This window comes from Haemaphysalis longicornis, unplaced genomic scaffold (assembly GCF_048455015.1).
Source record: "Haemaphysalis longicornis isolate Haplotype H1 unplaced genomic scaffold, Haemaphysalis longicornis Haplotype H1 scaffold_2, whole genome shotgun sequence".
Lineage (NCBI taxonomy): Eukaryota > Metazoa > Arthropoda > Arachnida > Ixodida > Ixodidae > Haemaphysalis > Haemaphysalis longicornis.
The window spans coordinates 233614263-233636055 of NW_027526295.1; the positions used below are offsets into that span (position 1 = coordinate 233614263).

The window sequence follows — 21793 nt, forward strand, 5'->3', positions numbered from 1 at the left end:
AAGGCAGCGGCCAACCCATGTGCTGTGGTAATTATTAACGGCACCTGGAAAGAGAAACGACGTAAACTCAACTAAGCGCTCGAGAAGTATGATGCAAGAAATTTCATCGCCCGTGTTGATGTGATTAGGACATGTTTATGTCTGCATAAAAACTTAATTTCGATGACCTATAGCTAGAACAACTTTTAGCATACTGGTTACAGCTTAAAACACACATCATTGGACGCGTTTACCTGCCCCACATTTCTCGGTTGGGAGGGGGAAACTTTGTGAAAACGAATTTGCCGTGTTTCAGAAAATATTCTTTGTCGCTGCATCTGGTATTGCGTGTCTGGATGACAGTGCTACTTCAAACAATTACTCGCAATTTGCTACTTTTTATTAATAAAGTAATTTATAACCAATTTACCATCTGAGTAATGTGGTATAGTTTGAGGGTGAGTAACAACTAATGGTGAGTAACAACTTACTATGGGGCGTACAACAAAACTCCCAAATTCTTGTTCAACCTGAGGCCACGCATGTCATGAGGTCAGAGCCATTAATGCGGGTTACCGACGTTTTAACCTTGTTAAACGTGAGTACATACTTTCGAACGAAGAGGCAAAAATGTTTACGGACACACATTCAAACGAGGCTATCTCGAACTTAGTTTCACTGCCCCACACCCCTTCGTCACTCACGAATCTTATTTTTTATTTGTGCTCGCATGTTCCCCTGCCTTGAAGTTGAACGCTGTTCTCTGTATATAGTTCAGGTCCTTCGAAATATTCTTTCTATAATGCCCCCTCCCCGCCATCTAGAAGTCTCAATCAGCAGCGTCTTACGGGGATTATTGTGTAAGTAACAAACAAATAATTTTTTAGTATGGAGTTACAATAATGCGTCCATTCTGTAGCTCAGCAACGGTCGTGCAGCGTACTAGTTACTTTTTAAGGCAGTATCAAATAACGGTATTCAGTAACTTGTTTTGTAACGTGACCACGATTTCTGCCATTTTAGGGACTTATTTTGTACCCACTCCTATTTTTGCAGCTTGCGTAACCAGGCGCCACACAAATACAAATCTCTAAGCCGGAAATCTAAATCTAAAACTGCCCCAACGCTTTCGACGCGGTTATAAATACACACAAAGAGATCTCAACTGCCGACACGTCGAGACGGCAACGCGACATGAATACAAAGGCGCTCCACGCGTCGTTTCCCTCCAATGGAGAGTAGGAAAATGAACCGCATACATAAAAAGATAACGTCACAACTTTAAAAAGATAGCTGTGAATTGAGAAATCGTTCAGACTTTCAGAATGCGTGTATCGCAGCGGCCCGTTGGTCTAGGGGTATGATTCTCGCTTTGGGTGCGAGAGGTCCCGGGTTCAAATCCCGGACGGGCCCTAGTTTTGTTTTACCTTTTCCGCGTCTTATTTCAGAACAAATTCTTTTGCGCTACGTTTCATCAAGGCCGTTTCTTGGAACCTAGCGTGAATGCACAATGGGTGGCCCTTCTGGCACTGCGACTTGTTCGGGGAAATTTCTTTTTCCTGCGTATGGTTTGAATAGAGGAATCAACGATGGACGGTGTCCTCAAGGCCTTCGCTTGGAAACCAGCTGCGAATTGAGAAATCGTTCGGACTTGCACAATGCGTGTATCGCAGCGGCCCGTTGGTCTAGGGGTATGATTCTCGCTTTGGGTGCGAGAGGTCCCGGGTTCAAATCCCGGACGGGCCCTAGTTTTGTTTTACCTTTTCCGCGTCTTATTTCAGAACAAATTCTTTTGCGCTACGTTTCACCAAGGCCGTTTCTTGGAACCTAGCGTGAATGCACAATGGTTGGCCCTTCTGGCACTGCGACTTGTTCGGGGAAATTTCTTTTTCCTGCGTATGGTTTGAATAGAGGAATCAACGATGGACGGTGTCCTCAAGGCCTTCGCTTGGAAACCAGCTGTGAATTGAGAAATCGTTCGGACTTGCACAATGCGTGTATCGCAGCGGCCCGTTGGTCTATGGGTATGATTCTCGCTTTGGGTGCGAGAGGTCCCGGGTTCAAATCCCGGACGGGCCCTAGTTTTGTTTTACCTTTTCCGCGTCTTATTTCAGAACAAATTCTTTTGCGCTACGTTTCATCAAGGCCGTTTCTTGGAACCTAGCGTGAATGCACAATGGTTGGCCCTTCTGGCACTGCGACTTGTTCGGGGAAATTTCTTTTTCCTGCGTATGGTTTGAATAGAGGAATCAACGATGGACGGTGTCCTCAAGGCCTTCGCTTGGAAACCAGCTGTGAATTGAGAAATCGTTCGGACTTGCACAATGCGTGTATCGCAGCGGCCCGTTGGTCTAGGGGTATGATTCTCGCTTTGGGTGCGAGAGGTCCCGGGTTCAAATCCCGGACGGGCCCTAGTTTTGTTTTACCTTTTCCGCGTCTTATTTCAGAACAAATTCTTTTGCGCTACGTTTCATCAAGGCCGTTTCTTGGAACCTAGCGTGAATGCACAATGGGTGGCCCTTCTGGCACTGCGACTTGTTCGGGGAAATTTCTTTTTCCTGCGTATGGTTTGAATAGAGGAATCAACGATGGACTATATCCTCAAGGCCTTCGCTTGGAAACCAGCTGTGAATTGAGAAATCGTTCGGACTTGCACAATGCGTGTATCGCAGCGGCCCGTTGGTCTAGGGGTATGATTCTCGCTTTGGGTGCGAGAGGTCCCGGGTTCAAATCCCGGACGGGCCCTGGTTTTGTTTTACCTTTTCCGCATCTTATTTCAGAACAAATTCTTTTGCGCTACGTTTCATCAAGGCCGTTTCTTGGAACCTAGCGTGAATGCACAATGGTTGGCCCTTCTGGCACTGCGACTTGTTCGGGGAAATTTCTTTTTCCTGCATCTGGTTTGAATAGAGGAATCAACGATGGACGGTGTCCTCAAGGCCTTCGCTTGGAAACCAGCTGTGAATTGAGAAATCGTTCGGACTTGCACAATGCGTGTATCGCAGCGGCCCGTTGGTCTAGGGGTATGATTCTCGCTTTGGGTGCGAGAGGTCCCGGGTTCAAATCCCGGGCGGGCCCTGGTTTTATTTTAGCTTTTCCGCATCTTATTTCAGAACAGATTCTTTTGCGCTACGTTTCATCAAGGCCATTTCTTGGAACCTAGCGTGAATGCACAATGGTTGGCCCTTCTGGCACTGCGACTTGTTCGGGGAAATTTCTTTTTCCTGCGTATGGTTTGAATAGAGGAATCAACGATGGACGGTGTCCTCAAGGCCTTCGCTTGGAAACCAGCTGTGAATTGAGAAATCGTTCGGACTTGCACAATGCGTGTATCGCAGCGGCCCGTTGGTCTAGGGGTATGATTCTCGCTTTGGGTGCGAGAGGTCCCGGGTTCAAATCCCGGACGGGCCCTGGTTTTGTTTTAGCTTTTCCGCATCCTATTTCAGTACAGATTCTTTTGCGCTACGTTTCATCAAGGCCATTTCTTGGAACCTAGCGTGAATGCGCAATGGTTGGCCCTTCTAGCACTGCGACTTGTTCGGGGAAATTTCTTTTTCCTGCATCTGGTTTGAATAGAGGAATCAACGATGGACGGTGTCCTCAAGGCCTTCGCTTGGAAACCAGCTGTGAATTGAGAAATCGTTCGGACTTGTACAATGCGTGTATCGCAGCGGCCCGTTGGTCTAGGGGTATGATTCTCGCTTTGGGTGCGAGAGGTCCCGGGTTCAAATCCCGGACGGGCCCTGGTTTTGTTTTACCTTTTCCGCGTCTTATTTCAGAACAAATCCTTTTGCGCTGCGTTTCATCAAGGCCATTTCTTGGGACCTAGCGTGAATGCGCAATGGTTGGCCCTTCTAGCGCTGCGACTTGTTCGGGGAAATTTCTTTTTCCTGCATCTGGTTTGAATAGAGGAATCAACGATGGACGGTGTCCTCAAGGCCTTCACTTGGAAACCAGCTGTGAATTGAGAAATCGTTCGGACTTGTACAATGCGTGTAACGCAGCGGCCCGTTGGTCTAGGGGTATGATTCTCGCTTTGGGTGCGAGAGGTCCCGGGTTCAAATCCCGGACGGGCCCTGGTTTTGTTTTAGCTTTTCCGCATCTTATTTCAGAACAAATTCTTTTGCGCTACGTTTCATCAAGGCCATTTCTTGGAACCTAGCGTAAATGCGCAATGGTTGGCCCTTCTAGCACTGCGACTTGTTCGGGGAAATTTCTTTTTCCTGCATCTGGTTTGAATAGAGGAATCAACGATGGACGGTGTCCTCAAGGCCTTCGCTTGGAAACCAGCTGTGAATTGAGAAATCGTTCGGACTTGTACAATGCGTGTAACGCAGCGGCCCGTTGGTCTAGGGATTCCACTTCCGGCCACCGTACCGTGCGGACGCGGAATGGCAAGCTCCGTGCAAGGAGCGGTTTTAGCGGGCCCTTCGGCCCGCGGTAACAGGTCTGCTGTTCGTGATATCGATACCCAGGACTACCAAGTTATTCTGCCCCATCTACCATCAGGACCATCTGCCCTTAACACAATATTTTTGCACGCGGACGTCAAAGGAAGACCTTACAAGGTGGAAGATTTTCGTGATATTCTGGTTCGTCTGGCGCTGCTCCCCGAGGTTGTCGCCTTGGGGGCGTACCAGATGAACCATTTGTGGGCGGTGACTTTCAAGGACGCTGAAGGGGCTCGGAAACTTGTTGCCGCCGGAGAACTTCGAGTCAAGGAACGTCGGTGCCTCGTGATCGATCCTCGAAACCAGGATGTCCGTTTAAAGCTCCACTGGGTGCTCCACCACGTCCCCGACGACGACGTGCGAAGCGCCCTGGGGCTTTACGGAAAGGTCACTGAAGTGACCAGGGACCGATGGCGTGTGCCAGGCTGCTCTGCGCAGTCTTCGACGACGCGCCTGGTCACCCTCCGGCTGAAGACGGGTATCAGCGTGGATGACCTCCCTCACCAGGTACGAGTCGCCGGCGAGATGGCCTTGCTGGTGGTGCCCGGGAGGGTACCCCTGTGTCTTCGCTGCCACCGGAGCGGCCACATTCGGCGCGAGTGCCGGGTGCCGCGCTGCGTTCTTTGTCGTCGCTTCGGCCACGACGAGAGCCAGTGCGTACGCACATATGCCAACGTTGCGGGATCAGGGGAGGACGACCAGCAGTCGGAGTTTATTATGGACGCGGCGGACGCCGAGGAGGCGGCGAAGGGAGGAGGCGACGGACTGCCGCGCGGGGCCACGCCCACCGAGAGGGCCTCGGAAGACGCGGCACAGCAGCCAGCGCCCAAGGAACCCGGAATTATCGATGAGGTGCCTGAAGTGCCGGAAGAAGCATCCACGTTTCAGTCCACAGGCAAAGAAGAAAAGGTGCAACTCGAGGGAGACCAGACTGGGTGCATGGAACTCGGGGACGACGCAGCCAGCTCCTCGGTTGGCAAGCGACCCCGAGCAGAGGTGAGCGACGAAGGCACCGAGGCGCTGAACACCGGGGAACCGCCGTCCAAGGCGGCTCCACAGGTTCGACGCGCATCCCTGAAACCGAAGCCCAACATACCTCCGGATCGTAACAAAGGTCGGCCGTCCGTCACCTGAGTCAGACCGTCGAAAAGGGTGGTGGGAGTGGGGGTACTGAGTGCAATGCTCACGCTACGGGACTTAAGCACGACGCCTGGATGGGACGTTACGCAACGATGGCAAGGTCAGGCCCTGGTAGAGCTGAGCAACCGCGCCACCCGGAAAAAGCACGGACAGCCGCACCCGAAAGGAGCGACACACCGGCGGGAATACGAGGAGCATGTAAGCTGACGACACGAACAGTACTGTCTGCTTTGTGTCTTTCCCGTTCTTAAATGGCAGTACTTCAAAGGCCGCTACATATAGCCACGCTAAACGTGCGAGGCCTCGGAGAAAGGCGCAAACAATGTCAATTGCGTAGAATAATGTACGAAAAAGAAATCGATGTTCTGGCGATACAGGAGACGAAGATAGAAAGTGAAGAGAGTACTGAAAAAATGATAAAACCTTTGTCAAACAGCTTTAGTGCGTGTGTAAGCCATGCAGTGGGGTGTGCGGGGGGGTGTTGCATCTTCTTTAGAAACAATGTTGGTATTCAGATCGAGAGTGTTGTATCGTGTGTGTTTGGTAGGTTTATTGTATGCGATTTTGTTTATTTCGGCTATAGTTTTCGCGCTTTCTGTATTTATGCACCAACGGTGTGCCGAGAGAGAAATGTGTTCTTTGAATCTATCGAAGGGTTTTTGGATTGCGAAAGGCATGTCATTTTATTAGGTGATTTTAACTGTGTTTGCGAGAGGGTAGACCGATCTGGCGCCAGTAAGTGGCAAGATTCCAGTACTCAGCTGCTGACAGAACTGCTAGAAAAACACGAGTTAGTTGACGTCGCCCATTGCTCTGATAACGTGAACACGCTACGGTTCACGCATTTTCAGGGGGCTAGCCACGCCCGCTTAGATAGGATTTATTTGTCGGGCGATTTAGCTCCCAACTGCAAGGGCTATAACGTTGAGTATGTGTCTTTCAGCGATCACTGTCTCGTTTCTTTCTGGCTAGGGGGGAGGAGGAGCAACTTCAAGACGTTTAGCTGGGACCTATGGAAACTAAATACAAAACTTTTAAGTGATGAAAGGTACAACGATGATGTGATGGAAGCTTTCAACAAACAAAAAAGTAACGAAAGCATGGCCTGGGGAGATAGATGGGAACGTATAAAAGAAGATAGTAAACTGTCCGCTGTAGAAAGGGCAGCGATCATTGCAAGGGCTGAAAGAAAGAATGAGAATGAGCTCAGGAGTAATCTTAAACGCATGCTCCAACTGGAATGTGAAATGCCGGGCGCTTTCAACGACGACATCTCACAAATAAAAAGCAAGTTGGAAGCCATCGATAAAGAGCGATACCGGGGAGCAACAATACGTGCGCGCGCAGAAAGTTTGCTAGCGGGGGAGATGCCCACGAAAAGGGCCTTAAGCGATGAAATGAGGTACGCAAAGCGGAATAAAATTGAAGAAATACTATGGCAGGGACGTTTGACTAAAGATGTAGAAAACATAAAAGCAGCTTTCATTGAACATTACACAAATCTTTTTAGCACAGCTCACCCTTGTAGCGAAAGATTTAGGCAAGATTATCTTAAATTCATGCCAAGACTGGAAGATGAGGTGAAAGTTCAACTGGAAGAACCAATAACATTGCAAGAAATTGAAGCAGCCATAGGCGACTTAAAAGTGGGCAAAGCGCCGGGGCCTGATGGTCTGTCAGCGGAATTTTATAAGAAGTTTATCGGTGTAGTGGCGCCATTCTTATTTCTCGTTTTCCTAGATGCTTTTGAAAAAAACGAACTACCAAAGTCATTTACAAGAACACACTCGGTGTTGATTCCCAAATCAGACAATCCTGCTAAACTTCAAAATGTAAAGGGTTACCGTCCAATCACCCTTGCTAACGTAGACTATAAGATTTTTATGAAAGTACTGGCAAAAAGATTGCAGAGAATTGTAACATCGCTTGTGGGACCACACCAAACATGTGGAATCCGGGGTCGGAGCATACAGACAAACACACACATTGCTCGCAGTGTGCTGCAGGGCTGCGATATGTTTCAGCAGAAAGTAGCGATGCTACAAATTGATTTCGAAAAAGCATTCGACCGCGTCTCTCATGAAATTTTGTTTTGCATTTTAGAACATGTCAATGTGGGTGACGTGCTTTTCAGGGGTGTCCGAATGGCTTACAAAAATTGCACCACACAGCTCATTATCAACAAGAATGTAACAAAAAGTTTATCTGTAGAATCTTCGGTGAGGCAAGGGTGCCCAGCTTCACCTCTCCTTTTCTGTATTTTCTTAGAGCCTTTCTGTTTAAGAATAATTAATGACAATGACATTCATGGTTTTCGTTTGCACTCAAGTGAAGTGAAGCTATTAACCTACGCCGATGACGTCGCGGTATTTTGTGAGGATAAACAAAGTGTAGAAAAAGTAATAGTTGTCACTAAAGAGTTTTGCGGTGTCACCTGCAGTTCAGTGAACTGGAATAAATGTTGCGGTTTTTGGTACGGAGAGTGGGAAGCAACCCCAGAAGTGTTTCAGAACGTTAGCTGGTCGACAACGCCAGCACGTTACCTAGGAGTGCCTTTGGAATACCATCAGAATAGTGAAGAGTATTGGAGTGGGGAAGTGACGGGTCTACGCGAAAAAGCCAACAAATGGGGAGGCCGCGCATTATCCGTTTTCGCACGGGCCACCGTTTGTAACCTTTTCCTCTTGGCGAAACTGTGGTACGTTATGCAGATATTACATTGTTCAAGGACGCATGTCCAGAAGATTCACCGTGTCTTTGCTGTCTTCGTGTGGGGTTCGCTGTGGGAGCGTACAAGCAGAAGTAATCTGTTTCGAAGTGTGAAACACGGAGGAGTCGGTTTGTGCCATGTGTTTTTGAGGCAAATTGTGAACCGTTTTTTGTTCCTAAGGGATGCGGAGGATCCTTTTCTGCGCACGTTTTTGCAGATGACTCTTCCCAATGTACTACCTGAGTTTGTTGTGTCCTCCAGTAACAGAGGACCTATACGATGCAAGGGTTTTTTGAAAGAAGTTGTTGATGCTTTTCGGTTTCTGGCGGTACGTTTCTCTTTGGAATATCTGTCTACTGTGTCCAGGAAAATGCTAACAAAAGATTTGAAGGATATTCTTTTTCCGGTGCCCCGTTACAGGTCAATCTATTGTAAAGGACCTGGTCAAAATGTTTTGTCACATGTAAAGAAGATGGTTATCCCAGCGTCCGTGAAAACGTTTTTCTTTAAGCTGCACACGAACACTCTTCCAGTAAAGACATGGGTGCAGGAAAAGGGATTATACGAGGTTTGGTCCAGCACGTGTTCTTTGTGCAATAAACCAGAGACTGTGGAGCATGTTTTCATGGAATGCTGGGATGCCATCTTCTTTTGGGATGTCCTGCAAAGAACCCTGAAGAAAGAATTGCCTGTAACACCACAGGGAATACGGTATCTCCCCGTTGAGTGTTCTGATGGTGTGCCGTACGACCTCATAATGGCTGTAGCATTGCATTCAATTTGGAGGTCGCGAATGGCTGTACGCCATGCGGACGTACACGCCCAAACCGTTAGCAAGTATTTTGCACAGAGCATGACTTCGATGTACGATATTGCTACAACCCAGGGTATAGAGCTGGAATGGTTACCAATTTTGGAAGATTTGTGTACTTTTGATGTTTATTTTAAATCTTTCCGCCAGCCAAAGCATGGTCGGCGGTTTTTAACCTATCATTGACGCATTTGTGTTCTGGTGTTCATACAGGCAATAAAGAAAAAAAAAAAAAAGGCCCGTTGGTCTAGGGGTATGATTCTCGCTTTGGGTGCGAGAGGTCCCGGGTTCAAATCCCGGACGGGCCTGGTTTTGTTTTACCTTTTCCGCATCTTATTTCAGAACAAATCCTTTTGCGCTGCGTTTCATCAAGGCCATTTCTTGGAACCTAGCGTGAATGCGCAATGGTTGGCCCTTCTAGCGCTTCGACTTGTTCGGGGAAATTTCTTTTTCCTGCATCTGGTTTGAATAGAGGAATCAACGATGGACGGTGTCCTCAAGGCCTTCGCTTGGAAACCAGCTGTGAATTGAGAAATCGTTCGGACTTGTACAATGCGTGTAACGCAGCGGCCCGTTGGTCTAGGGGTATGATTCTCGCTTTGGGTGCGAGAGGTCCCGGGTTCAAATCCCGGACGGGCCCTGGTTTTGTTTTAGCTTTTCCGCATCTTATTTCAGAACAAATCCTTTTGCGCTACGTTTCATCAAGGCCATTTCTTGGAACCTAGCGTGAATGCGCAATGGTTGTCCCTTCTAGCACTGCGACTTGTTCGGGGAAATTTCTTTTTCCTGCATCTGGTTTGAATAGAGGAATCAACGATGGACGGTGTCCTCAAGGCCTTCGCTTGGAAACCAGCTGTGAATTGAGAAATCGTTCGGACTTGTACAATGCGTGTAACGCAGCGGCCCGTTGGTCTAGGGGTATGATTCTCGCTTTGGGTGCGAGAGGTCCCGGGTTCAAATCCCGGACGGGCCCTGGTTTCGTTTTACCTTTTCCGCATCTTATTTCAGAACAAATCCTTTTGCGCTGCGTTTCATCAAGGCCATTTCTTGGAACCTAGCGTGAATGCGCAATGGTTGGCCCTTCTAGCGCTGCGACTTGTTCGGGGAAATTTCTTTTTCCTGCATCTGGTTTGAATAGAGAAATCAACGATGGACGGTATCCTCAAGGCCTTCGCTTGGAAACCAGCTGTGAATTGAGAAATCGTTCGGACTTGTACAATGCGTGTAACGCAGCGGCCCGTTGGTCTAGGTGTATGATTCTCGCTTTGGGTGCGAGAGGTCCCGGGTTCAAATCCCGGACGGGCCCTGGTTTCGTTTTAGCTTTTCCGCATCTTATTTCAGAACAAATCCTTTTGCGCTGCGTTTCATCAAGGCCATTTCTTGGAACCTAGCGTGAATGCGCAATGGTTGGCCCTTCTAGCGCTGCGACTTGTTCGGAGAAATTTCTTGTTCCTGCATCTGGTTTGAATAGAGGAATCAACGATGGACGGTGTCCTCAAGGCCTTCGCTTGGAAACCAGCTGTGAATTGAGAAATCGTTCGGACTTGCACAATGCGTGTATCGCAGCGGCCCGTTGGTCTATGGGTATGATTCTCGCTTTGGGTGCGAGAGGTCCCGGGTTCAAATCCCTGACGGGCCCTGGTATTGTTTTACCTTTTCCGCATCTTATTTCAGAACAAATTCTTTTGAGCTACGTTTCATCAAGGCCGTTTCTCGGTCCCGCGCGCAGCGGGACCGAGAAAAAAATGGGACGTAAACAATTGGTTAAACCAGAAATTTGTACGAATCACGTAGTTTTTTTTTTTCTTCGCAACCTCCTTCAAAACTAGCTTTACATCAGTATACGTGAAAAAAGTTTAGGGTGGTGGACAAAAGGCATTTACTCCGGATTGGTTTGAATTTAATCATTAGATAGCTGAATGCACACGTTGGTATTTAAAACTCCTTCGCTACCGCCGGAAAATTGACCGATTTTGAGGGGTCCAAGAAAACATTTTTTTCCTGGTAAAAAAATTGGTCCGGCACTAATTACAGGAGCACAAAATGCAAATTTTTTAATGGCTTGTCCAATAACACCAGTTGTTTAAATGTTTTTATCTATCATAGTTGTTAAAAAAATATCAAAATCAAAATTTTTGTCAAGTTGTCGAAGAAAATGATAAAAAAAGGAGTTGTGTATATCAAACCACCGGTAGTAGAAAAAAATTAGAATATACATTTCGTAGGAAAACATTTCAAAAATTGGCCGCGTATCTGCTCCTTTCGTTGCAAATGTCGTCAAAAGACGATAGTCTTTATCGGCTTTTGCGAAGTTTCGCTCTCAAATCACCTCTCATGTTGTTCCTCTTGCGTCGCGCTCCTCCCAAGGTAAAGACGCCAAAACTTTGCTTAAATCATTTTAAATTTCCCGCGTTCCACTGCTCTAAACCGGATGTCTCGATGCGAACGCTGCCGTACGGCGAAGACGCGCGTTAATCGAGGCGCCCTACTTCAACGTTTATAGAATCGCTTTTCCCTACTCCACGTGCGTTGCAAGCAGAACGTGGAACCTATCTAGTGGAACCTTGCGTAACTGTTGCCGGTTGATTTCTTAAAATGGCGCCAGAAGCTATAGTGGCGCGGGCGACAGCAGGCGACGGCGGAGTGAATTCTTTTTCTGCAGTTGAGGAAGTATTTAATTTCGCATAATTCAAGCATGATTGATTTTTTTATAAAGGAACACTGCAAATATCACTTCTGTATTGATTTGTTGTCTCATATTTGCGTAATGTCTTGTTCTTCTTCAACAATGTTGACAACTATGAACATTACACCGGACATAGACGGGTAGATTTAGCTGTGACTATATAAGACTACTTTGCAGGCATTGTTTTGCTTTGGCCGGGTGGCTGAATCGAGTCACAGACAGACGGACAGACAGACAGACATACAGACAGACCAAAATTTCTGGGTTTAAGTAGCCCAAGAAAGACTATCGTCTTTAAAACACGCCCTAGAAAAAATGTCGACTTGCGCGGAACAGTTTTTCAGATATAAAAAAATGTTAGCACGCGCGGTGCTCGTGTCATGCGCTGAAGCCCAACTTCCTATTCAAAATGTGCAATTTTGTGTGGTTCCCTGGGATTAATCTGGTGATTTGACATTATCAGAGGCACCAATTTGCCCCCACATAACGTAAAAACATCTTGTCAATGACTTACTTTGCATTTACAGTGCGCACAATATTTGGGACAAGCACGCGATACGGAAAAAAACGCATAAAGTTGAAAACGGAACGCCGTGGTTCATGCTTGTTGACATTCACGGTTAGTTATCTCTCAAAACATAAAGCTGAGCTTTATTATCATCCTCTGACTCGCAATTGTAGCCTTGACTGCAAAAAGGAGGTACGATGTGCTAGAATCGTGCCCTGCGATCTTTGGCCGAGTAGCAGTTGCGCCATAAAAAAAAAATCAGCACAACGAGCCTCCTCTATTGCAGCATCACCTAACAGTTTTTAAATGAAACAGTACAAAAACTTGTCGGAGACTTCGTTCGAAAAGACAGTTCAACTAAGCAGCAACACTAGACAACCGAGGATACCCTCGTATTGAAACGAAACTGCAAGGCGAACAGCTGGCAGTGTAAGGCTGGTTTCGAGCGCTGTCTTTGGCGGAACAGATATATGGCGATGGGTGTGATCTTTTGACTTGCATCTGAAGTTCTGATCGCCGAAATCGGGTTAGGGTGGGGAAATCAGGAGCGGCGTGCTTTGTTCGGGGATCAGTCGCGGACGCTCAAGGCGCCATGGCAGGTAGCCTTGAAGTTTTGTAACTGCGTAGTAGCGCTAAATATGAATTTCACGATGCAGAAACGAAACCGAAACTTGTAAACTGTTCGCGAATGGTCCTGGGGTAAATAGAACTGCCACACCACTTAGAACAACAAGCGCAAAGGCAATAAAACTGCCTAAAATCATAAAGTAGCTTTGCAAAGAGGCACGCTTGACATTTTCAGCCGATTTCTGGGATTATTGGCGTCAGGGTGCGAACCTGACGATTGAAAATCGTTTGGTTGTTCACCATTCATGCCCTCATAGCAAAAAAAAAAAAAAAAAAACGCTGGTGCAGAGTAATTACTACGAGTGGCACGCATTCTTCTTTGGTAGCAGTCACGCGCGATGAGCACGCCCCTTTACACACCCAGGTTATTCAAACGTGTATCAAAAATCGCGTTGTTATTGCAAAAATGGAAAAAAAAACTGATTGTGAAAGGCCATTTCCTGATCTAACTCCAAACAGCTTTACTTGTTCAAGCAACGCCTGGAACGCTATGAAAAGGCGCTCTCAAAGTATCGATCAAATTGAACGATTTTTAATAGGCGCGGTAGCGAAAGAGTTAAAGCGGTGGGTTGGATCTTTTAAAATACAAAATACAACTACCCCAACTAATGCAAGATTTCCGACGTTCCACCTGTAAAATTACTGGAGTTACTGTCTCGTGACAGCGACAACCACCGTTCCGTCTTCTGCCTGTCCTACATTAGCTGGTGTGTTATAATATTCACTGCAATAGTTAAAGCGGGCGCGAATAAGGTACCGCGGGATTCGGTATCTGACAGTATTTTTCATATTTTAAGAGATTTGGTCGTTTTAGGCGTCTGCACGTTACGCATAAATATTCGTATATTCAATTCTCCAAATTCGTGTTTTTAGGTCATTGAAATATTCGAAAGGAAGCGCGAGAAACACGACCGAAGGAAAGTAACCTGGAGTATAGGGGCGGACGCATCCAACGACGGACGCAGCGGGCGGACGGGCTTGACGGGATCCGCGCAGCTTGTGCGCGAATGTAGGTCATGAGAGGAGACGTAAGCCGTCGCACAGGTTTGAGATGAAGGCATGTGAACGGTTACTTCGCCTGTGATTGTGTCGGCCCGTTGGTCTAGGGGTATGATTCTCGCTTTGGGTGCGAGAGGTCCCGGGTTCAAATCCCGGACGGGCCCGAGTTTCGTTTTACCATTCCCGCGTCTTACTTCAGAACAAATTCTTTTGCGCTACGCTTCTTCAATGCCATTTCTGGGAAGCTAGCGTTAATGCGCAGTGGTTGGCCCTTCCTCCACTGCGACTTGTTCGGGAAAATTTTTTTTGCCTGCATGAGGTTTCAATACAGGAACTAACTAACGATGGACAGTGTCCTCAAGGCCTTCGCTTGGAAACCCCTGCGAATTGACAAATCGTTTGAACTTTCACAATGCGTGTATTGCAGCGTCCCCTTATGATTGTCGCTTTGGGTGCCAGAGGTCCGGGGTCCAAATCCCGGGCAGGCCCGTGTTGTTTTATTTTTTTGCATATAAATTTTTGTTTAAACGTTTTCGTTTCGTTTTTTTTCCCTTGTGATGATTGGCCACGTGGGCGATTGACCGCGCAATTGAGATAGCGGGAACTGCAGCGTCGACCACAATGAAGAGCGGCCGCGTGCGGGAGTGATCGCGAAAGTTGGAATGAGGACGGCTGGAAGCCGAGCGGTGGAACAGGGCAAGGTTAGGGTGGCTAGAATGTTCTAGCCACCCTAGCGCGGTTACGTTGAAACGACCCCGTGGGATGCCTGGTTTACGGGCCACCTTGAGCAAAACCGTCGCTACCCTCCGCCAATCCTTAACAGCACATCTGGGCATCGTCATTGTGCACTGGTGCGTCGACTGCTGACGCCCCATTCCTGCTGTTAGAGCAGCTAGAATCCCATCGTGACTGAACGTGAGCTAACTTCCTTATCGGGCATTGCTCTCGGACCTTCCGAACTGCCAGACTATCTTGAGTACCTTCGAACTGCATGTTGGCTGTGCCTTCCATGTGAGCCAAACCCGTCCTGTCTAAAACGCCTCGTCGTGTACTATGCTCACGTCCTGCGCTCGTCTATCCTGTCAACTATTGTCGACAACGTGATAACCAACGTTCGTCTCTCTGCCTGCGTGGTCCTTGGCCCATTCATAACACCCCTATTGTTTGTCCTTGAGCTCCTTTTTAAGCATGCACGCCTGCCTGCTTGTGTGTCTATCCGTCCTGCCATAGGTCGATGAAAGCTCGACGAGCTTTTAATTTGTGAACCCAAGCAAGAAATCCACAACTAATTATAGGTATGCAGGCTTATACTCCGTACGCGATATGGCTTTTCATGGTACGTGCACCTGTGAGAGAGGCTGCTGCATAAACGCATATAATTTTCTGCTAAAATGAGCGAAGTCGGTGCTTAATCACCCTCCGTTAACTGTGGTCGAATCTATGAACCACAAGAACAGTGCTTGAACCGCGGCTCGTATTAATAATCGGTGTGAGAAATGCTTGCGCATTCTTTGGTGGCTGCGGCTTAGAGCGGATGATTAATTTCAGCGATGTCAAGTAGCCCGTAAGATGTCAAGAACCCTTATATTGCTGGCAGCACACAAGTATATATATCAAGTGAACTTTAATATGTGTGGCGAAATCGGGCAAGCAATTCGTGGGCCGGCGTAAAAAAAACCTCAATGAAACGAGTAACCTTGACGCCAAGTGGGGCCTGTAACAATAAAACACAAACGCAAAAATATAACGCTGAGCGCGTAAGTTCTGAGGTCATGGTTATTACTCTTCTGTTGTCGCTTGCGGGGACCATGTTTACCCGTGCAGTACAGTTATGACTCTTATGCTTGAATAATGTACACAAGACGAGAAAACGTGCTCAACTCTGAAAAAAAAAAAAAAACAGCTTAATTTTCTGTTTTTTTTTCTTTTAAAAGCACGGGTGAAAGATACCACGAGGTCGATTCGTCCTACTTAATACTTAGTCACGGCACCAAATTGTTGAAGACCAAGAGGCAGACATGTTTAAAGGAGCACCGGTTTATTATGGCCGAGCGGGTGATTCGGTAAAAGAAGATGATGTTATACTCAGTTACAACTCAAGAACGGCACCACCTCATGTAGTGTATCACTCCGCCAAGGCGCCGGACCCGTGAGGTCAGTGCGCGCGCGTTGTGAAAGGGGTTTGCTATGAATGCGTGATATCGTCTGCCTTGTCTCACGCAGTTGTTTGTCGTCACTGGAGTCGTTTATAAGAATATTAAGCCCAAAAAATCAGGGGAACGGCTCACGCCATGTTCAAAATATTCCCAGTAACGCCCTACTTGCGCCGCGCGGAGAAACACCCGGCTACGGTGATAAGGCACATCGGCAACTTCCGGTGCCGTTCTTAAGTTGTCACCGAGTATACCAGCCTCGCTGCCCGTGCTGCTGCTGCTGGGCTCATTCCTTCTGCTTTGTCTTCCTTCCAACCAGATCACATTTTATAACAGTGACTAACCCCATCCTGTGTCTATGTCACACCACGTAGATAAAAATTTACTGATTTTCCCTCGTTATGTGTTACATTAATCGCATCTGTTCCTTTCGTTTGTTTGTATAGCGCCATATCTCTCCCGAGCACCTTTGCAAGCGTTTAAATGTGCAACTTTAAATCCGGGACGGACTTCACGCAAGCGTTTAAACGTGTACTCTAAGTCTGCGATTGAATCCACGTCTGCGACATTTCAATGAGGACTATATATGTGCCTATCCACGAGGAATATCGCCTGAAATTTTACCATTTTTTGCATCGCGCTGATGATGTCGATTCTATTCCTGTTCCTCGTTATAGCTGCAGCGGCGAATGCCTATATAGCTCGTATTCTGCTTCAGAAACAATTTCCCCGCGAACGACATTGGTATGATAAGCCGTAAACAAGCTGAGAGTCTCCTTTCTGACCGCGGACAATGGCCATTGTTCCACGGGTTTTAACGGAATATGTGTTGGCTTTTGGGCATCCGTATTTCACGTTGTGTGTAATCCACACAGTGATGTAGGCGCTGAGGGTGTTCGTTGCTATAGGCCCCGAAACACCATGTTTGCGCCGACGACACAGCTGAGGCAGGTGTTCCGTGACACTAAATCAATCTGTTTAACTAAATTCCGTTTAACGGCACATACGAGCAACAATCGTCCCCGTTTCGTGTGTTCACCGAAACACTTGAATCTGCCATTCAAGAACTTGCTACTGGTTGTGTAGTACTTTGTTTGCGATGGTAGGGGAAAGACTTGCATGAAAAGTTGGAGCCAAGTTCCCGTTCGAAAGCATTGTGTTCATGAGGTGAGGCAAAAACGACTGCACAAGCGCGATCAATCGTTGGCCGGTTTATGAAAAGGTACTGCAATTTTTCCACGATAAGCAATAATAGTAGCTCAACAAGCAGCTTATTTTGCTTCCTCGGATTCGCTGTCTAGAAGGAAGAACATTCGCTCTTCTATGTTTAGCATAAATAACTTTGAAAGATAGGTTAAAAAAATACTGGGCCCGTCCGGGATTTGAACCCGGGACCTCTCGCACCCAAAGCGAGAATCATACCCCTAGACCAACGGGCCGCCGTAGGAAGCGTTCTTATGACATTGTCCCTTCCTTGTTATGTATGCGAGAGTTCCGCGGGCTTTTTTGCGCAACAAACGAGTTGGCGACGTCGGCCTCCCGCTCGAGGTGCTCGGAGAGGGAGGCAAGAACACGGCGATGCAAGTCACGTCTCGGCTCTTAAACATGACCCCGAGGGGAAAAAAATAAACAGAAGCGCAGCGCAAGTATGGTGGTACCGGGAGTCGGCCTTCGGCAGCTCGTCTGGCAGAAAACAGTCGTTTTCTGTTGTGTCGTTTAAACTCTCCTTGAAGGGCTTCTAGTTCACGTGTATGTATGTGCGCTGATAGAAAAGACATATCTCCCCGTTTCTAGAGTGAAAACACTCTCCTACACTTCCCGATTTATCCTTGTGCAAACATACAAAAAAAAATACTGATTCGCTTCACTCTGAGAAGGTCGATCGCCAGCGAAGCTGTTTAGCACGCCACATAGAGAGCGGGGTCGCAGAAATTAGCTATAAATTTGCGGTGGTTGTACGCTGTTACGCCAAGCTTGTCGGTGATATCTCGGTTGTCGCGCTGACTGCGGCAGTGGGCGTATACACAATGGCGCCGGAAGAGAAAACACAGACGCTGCTCATCGCAGTCGTCGCTGCATGCGCGAACGGGCAGTGAACTTGGATGCAGCCAGCGTGTCATTTCTTGATGACACGCGCCTTTACCTTTTCCCCCATCCCCCTCTTTGCACCCCTCCCGTTGGACCGAACGAGTGATTTAGCCGCTTTCATTGCGCTACCGTATGAGGTGCTGGTTTGACTTTGGCTAAGCATGAAAGTCGGCTGAACATGAAAGTCAGATTGACGCTACGGCGAACTAGCTGCTTTAGAGGTTTGACCTGCAGTAATAAGCTTCGCTTAAATGTTCCAACCTGTTCAGAAAAGAAAAAAAAACCAGCAAAAACAACGCCTACTATAACAAGCGGTATATACGTATAGGCACACACATTGTCTTAATGGTAGAATTGGTTAAGAGATTCGTACGCGCCAAAATTTTTCAATTCTAAGGAAACCTTGGCCGCGTTTGAGGCAAACGCTAGTGCTTCGCAGTGGCTAGCGGTGTTCCGTTACTCTAAAAATTACAGAATGTTTGACCGCGCCAACCACGTAATATCGTGAGAAAGCATATATTCCGCCTCGTAAAGCGTTGTTCAATACACCCCCGCTGGCATGTAGTTGCTGCTCTGTGGGTGGGTAACAATATGACAGACTTCAAAATACTCCCACAGGATTCAGGTGCGTGCACAAATTTCTTCGGGTCGACCCTCGTTATTCTAGTACCCGCCGCGGTGGCTCAGGGGCTAAGGCGTTGCGCTACTGAGCACGAGGTCGCGGGTTCGATTCCCGGCCGCGGTGGCCGCTTTTCTGATGGAGGCGAAAAGCAAAAACGCCCGCGTGTACGAGATTTCGGCGCACGTTAAAGATCCCCAGGTGGCCAAAATTAATTGGGAGCTTTCCACTACGGCGCGCCTCATCGCCTGCGTTGCGTCGGCGCGTTAAACCCCACAATCAACCAATCGTTATTCTAGCGCTCTAAGCTATTTTTAAAGCTTAACATGTACTGTTAGTCCAGTTGGTAGGTCATTTTAAAATAGCTTTAGCGCGAACTGAAACACGAACACTTAAAATTGACGGGACGAGCGGTTACTTCCACCTAGATTTATTATGAGGAAACTTGCCCCTTTTATAAGCACTCTTCATGTTAACAACACTAAAAACTAAAAGATTTTGGAAAAACAACAGCAAAGAAGATACTTGAAACCCCTGGTAGCACTCCACCACATCACCACGCGTTCACTCACTTGGCACAATCTACACAGATACCGAGTTATGTCATACCCGATGCACATCACTGGTTAGGAAGAAAACCAATCTCTTTTTGGGACAACGTGACGCCCTGCTCACACATTTACAACCCACCCTGTCATTTCGTGTGCTTCAATTATTTCTCGCGTCGTTTGGCTCCCGCACCTTCCTATATCACCTCACACATGTCAAACTAAGGTTTGCACCCGCAAGATTTGCAATGCAAGGTTAGGAAGCCATCAGTCCCTTCTCGAACGTTGTTGTCGTGCTCCCTCAACCGGTCATTAAGGCATCTGCCCGTTTGATCGGCGTATACTGAACCACATTTTTTTAGCGGAAGGCGATAAACGACACGCTCCACACATGGAACGTACTGCACACCATGCTTTACGTGGCACCCAATTCTTTACGGTTCTTTACGTGGCAAAGCATGGCGTGCAGAACGTTCCATGTGTGGAGCGTGTTGTTTATCGCCTTCCGCTAAAAAGAAAACAACAACAAAAAATTGGCTGCCGATTACAATGCTGCGTAATATAATATTTTGGCGCAGCAGCAGTGCGATGAGGCAGCACTCACTCGTGGGTTCTCTCGACGGCAGCGATGATGAGCCTCTGCTTCGGCGGCGCTAAGTGCGTCCCAGAAAGGGACCATGGACTGCGTATTAAGCGAACGCACATCATAGTCACGCGCACGCCCCCTCACGTTTTCCGCTACCCAAGAACGTGGACCCCACCAACAACGCGGAGAGGCGAGCGGCGCGGGCAAAGGCGCTGCTACGAAAGTATCGCGACGAGGACGGGGCGGTGTACGTGGACGCCGCCAGGAACAGGAGCCCTCCGAACACCTTCGCGGCGGTGGCGGTGACCGCCGCCACGGGGGAGCTGAAGACCGCGTGCAGCGTGTGCGTCCGGGGAGCGAGCCAGGCGGAGGAGGTGGCAATCGCCCTGGCCCTGAGCGCCCCGGGTGTGCACACGATCCTGAGCGACAGCAAGACTGCAATCCGCAACTTCGCCAGAGGAGCGGTGTGCGAGGCTGCAGCGAGGATCCTGAGAGAGGACCGGGGGACGACGCCGGTCACGCTCAAGTGGTTCCCGGCCCACGCGGGCCGAGACCTGACACCAGACGCACCGAACCGCAACGAGGAGGCGGACGCCGCGGCCCGTGGTCTCGCCACGTGCCGGGACGCGGCAGCCCTCGCTTCTGAAGAGGCGGCGACAGTAACGGCAGAAGAGGATCCCCTGACGGACTACGGCGGAATCCTCAAGTGGCACCGCGAACAGCGACGCGGCTTCCCGCCCCCACACCGGGACTTAACCAGGTGGGAGGCGGTGAGGCTGCGCCAACTACAAACAGAGACGGTGTTGACCCCGGCGCTCGGGCGCCACGTGTGCCCGGAACTCTTCGAGAGTGAGGTGTGCAGCATGTGTGCGCGGGCGACGGCTACCTTGGCCCACATCATGTGGGGCTGTGACAGTGTTGAGGACGGTGCGTACCCGCCGCGTGTGAGACAGTGTGTGGGCTCTGCGGAGCCGAAGGACCAGAGATGGGCATTCCAGCAGCTCGAGGCAGCTCTGGCCCTGCAGAGGCGAAAGGGAACCCCTAGAGGGAGCCCGAGTAGTCCGAGCGGGGCCAGGGCACGGTAGCCTCGGGATTTAGGCCCGACACACGCCTATAGGACTGTAGACGTAGTGTAAGACGGGGGAGCACCGCGCCTTGCGTGGCCGGATTTGCTCCCTCCCATGCCGGACGCTTTGAATAAAGTCTTTTCTCTCTCTCACGTTTTCGCCAAGTGTCGCGCGGTCGAGCGGCTCGTGTGGGCACAGCATACCGCCCTCTCCTCCCCCCCCCCCCGCATACTTTTGGAGAGCGCTGGCACGCGCCGCCACGGAGAACCTCCCTCTCCCCCCCCCCCCTCCTCAATTTTGTGGCACTCACCTCCTTCGCTTTCTTTCATCGTTCGGTTTTTCTTTCACTCGAAGGTCCAGCCATCGTTCCTTGGTCACGACAACGGCGATGCGGCTCAGCCCACAAACGGGTGACAAAGGGCTGCGCCCTAAAAAATCATGCACCCCTCCGTCTAACGACGACGACGGTTGAACGCGAAGTTTTCTCATGACGGATTCTGGGGTTGTCGTCTGAGTTTGAACTGCGTTTCGACCATGTCGAAATGGAGCAATCGGATAGACGCCGGCTTCATAACGCGAGGTGCCGAAGTTCGATTTCGGTCCCTGAAGCGAGCGTTTTTTTTTTTTTTTTTCTTTTTTCACTTCACCCACGATCACTATCATCGTCAGAGAAAGTTGGCTTCCCTGCAGGGCGTCTTCGCGTTACAGACGCCATCAGTGAAAACACTAAAGCTTCGCTTTAATAAAGATGACCAGACGATTATACGAATAAAATGCCGTTATTCAGTGTTGGATCGCTTTGCTGCGTCGGCGGCTTACAA

The 21793-nt window shown here is 48.6% G+C and overlaps 2 protein-coding genes and 15 non-coding genes across 17 annotated transcripts in view; 16 read left to right on the forward strand and 1 right to left on the reverse strand.

Moving 5' to 3' along the window:
• LOC144167684 (uncharacterized) overlaps positions 1 to 21793 on the forward strand; it is a 33621-nt gene that overhangs the window by 10893 nt on the left and 935 nt on the right. The gene's annotated exons all lie outside the window — the stretch shown is intronic.
• Positions 1321 to 1392, forward strand: Trnap-ugg (transfer RNA proline (anticodon UGG)). The gene has a single exon. It is a non-coding gene; the product is annotated as a tRNA-Pro (tRNA).
• Trnap-ugg (transfer RNA proline (anticodon UGG)) lies at positions 1654 to 1725 on the forward strand. Its single transcript has one exon. It is a non-coding gene; the product is annotated as a tRNA-Pro (tRNA).
• Trnap-ugg (transfer RNA proline (anticodon UGG)) lies at positions 1987 to 2058 on the forward strand. Its single transcript has one exon. It is a non-coding gene; the product is annotated as a tRNA-Pro (tRNA).
• On the forward strand, positions 2320 to 2391 carry Trnap-ugg (transfer RNA proline (anticodon UGG)). Its single transcript has one exon. It is a non-coding gene; the product is annotated as a tRNA-Pro (tRNA).
• Positions 2653 to 2724, forward strand: Trnap-ugg (transfer RNA proline (anticodon UGG)). The gene has a single exon. It is a non-coding gene; the product is annotated as a tRNA-Pro (tRNA).
• Trnap-ugg (transfer RNA proline (anticodon UGG)) lies at positions 2986 to 3057 on the forward strand. The gene has a single exon. It is a non-coding gene; the product is annotated as a tRNA-Pro (tRNA).
• Positions 3319 to 3390, forward strand: Trnap-ugg (transfer RNA proline (anticodon UGG)). The gene has a single exon. It is a non-coding gene; the product is annotated as a tRNA-Pro (tRNA).
• On the forward strand, positions 3652 to 3723 carry Trnap-ugg (transfer RNA proline (anticodon UGG)). Its single transcript has one exon. It is a non-coding gene; the product is annotated as a tRNA-Pro (tRNA).
• Trnap-ugg (transfer RNA proline (anticodon UGG)) lies at positions 3985 to 4056 on the forward strand. The gene has a single exon. It is a non-coding gene; the product is annotated as a tRNA-Pro (tRNA).
• Positions 4346 to 5737, forward strand: LOC144167683 (uncharacterized). The gene has a single exon (XM_077696867.1). The coding sequence runs from the start codon at positions 4371 to 4373 to the stop codon at positions 5562 to 5564; it is 1194 nt and encodes a 397-aa protein (XP_077552993.1). The 5' UTR covers positions 4346 to 4370; the 3' UTR covers positions 5565 to 5737.
• Positions 9328 to 9399, forward strand: Trnap-ugg (transfer RNA proline (anticodon UGG)). Its single transcript has one exon. It is a non-coding gene; the product is annotated as a tRNA-Pro (tRNA).
• Trnap-ugg (transfer RNA proline (anticodon UGG)) lies at positions 9660 to 9731 on the forward strand. Its single transcript has one exon. It is a non-coding gene; the product is annotated as a tRNA-Pro (tRNA).
• On the forward strand, positions 9993 to 10064 carry Trnap-ugg (transfer RNA proline (anticodon UGG)). The gene has a single exon. It is a non-coding gene; the product is annotated as a tRNA-Pro (tRNA).
• Trnap-ugg (transfer RNA proline (anticodon UGG)) lies at positions 10326 to 10397 on the forward strand. The gene has a single exon. It is a non-coding gene; the product is annotated as a tRNA-Pro (tRNA).
• Positions 14004 to 14075, forward strand: Trnap-ugg (transfer RNA proline (anticodon UGG)). Its single transcript has one exon. It is a non-coding gene; the product is annotated as a tRNA-Pro (tRNA).
• Trnap-ugg (transfer RNA proline (anticodon UGG)) lies at positions 17432 to 17503 on the reverse strand. Its single transcript has one exon. It is a non-coding gene; the product is annotated as a tRNA-Pro (tRNA).

What these genes read in the sequence shown, in the direction of transcription:
- LOC144167683 (XM_077696867.1), top strand. Translation starts at nt 4,371, where the DNA reads ATGGCAAGCTCCGTGCAAGGAGCGGTTTTAGCGGGCCCTTCGGCCCGC.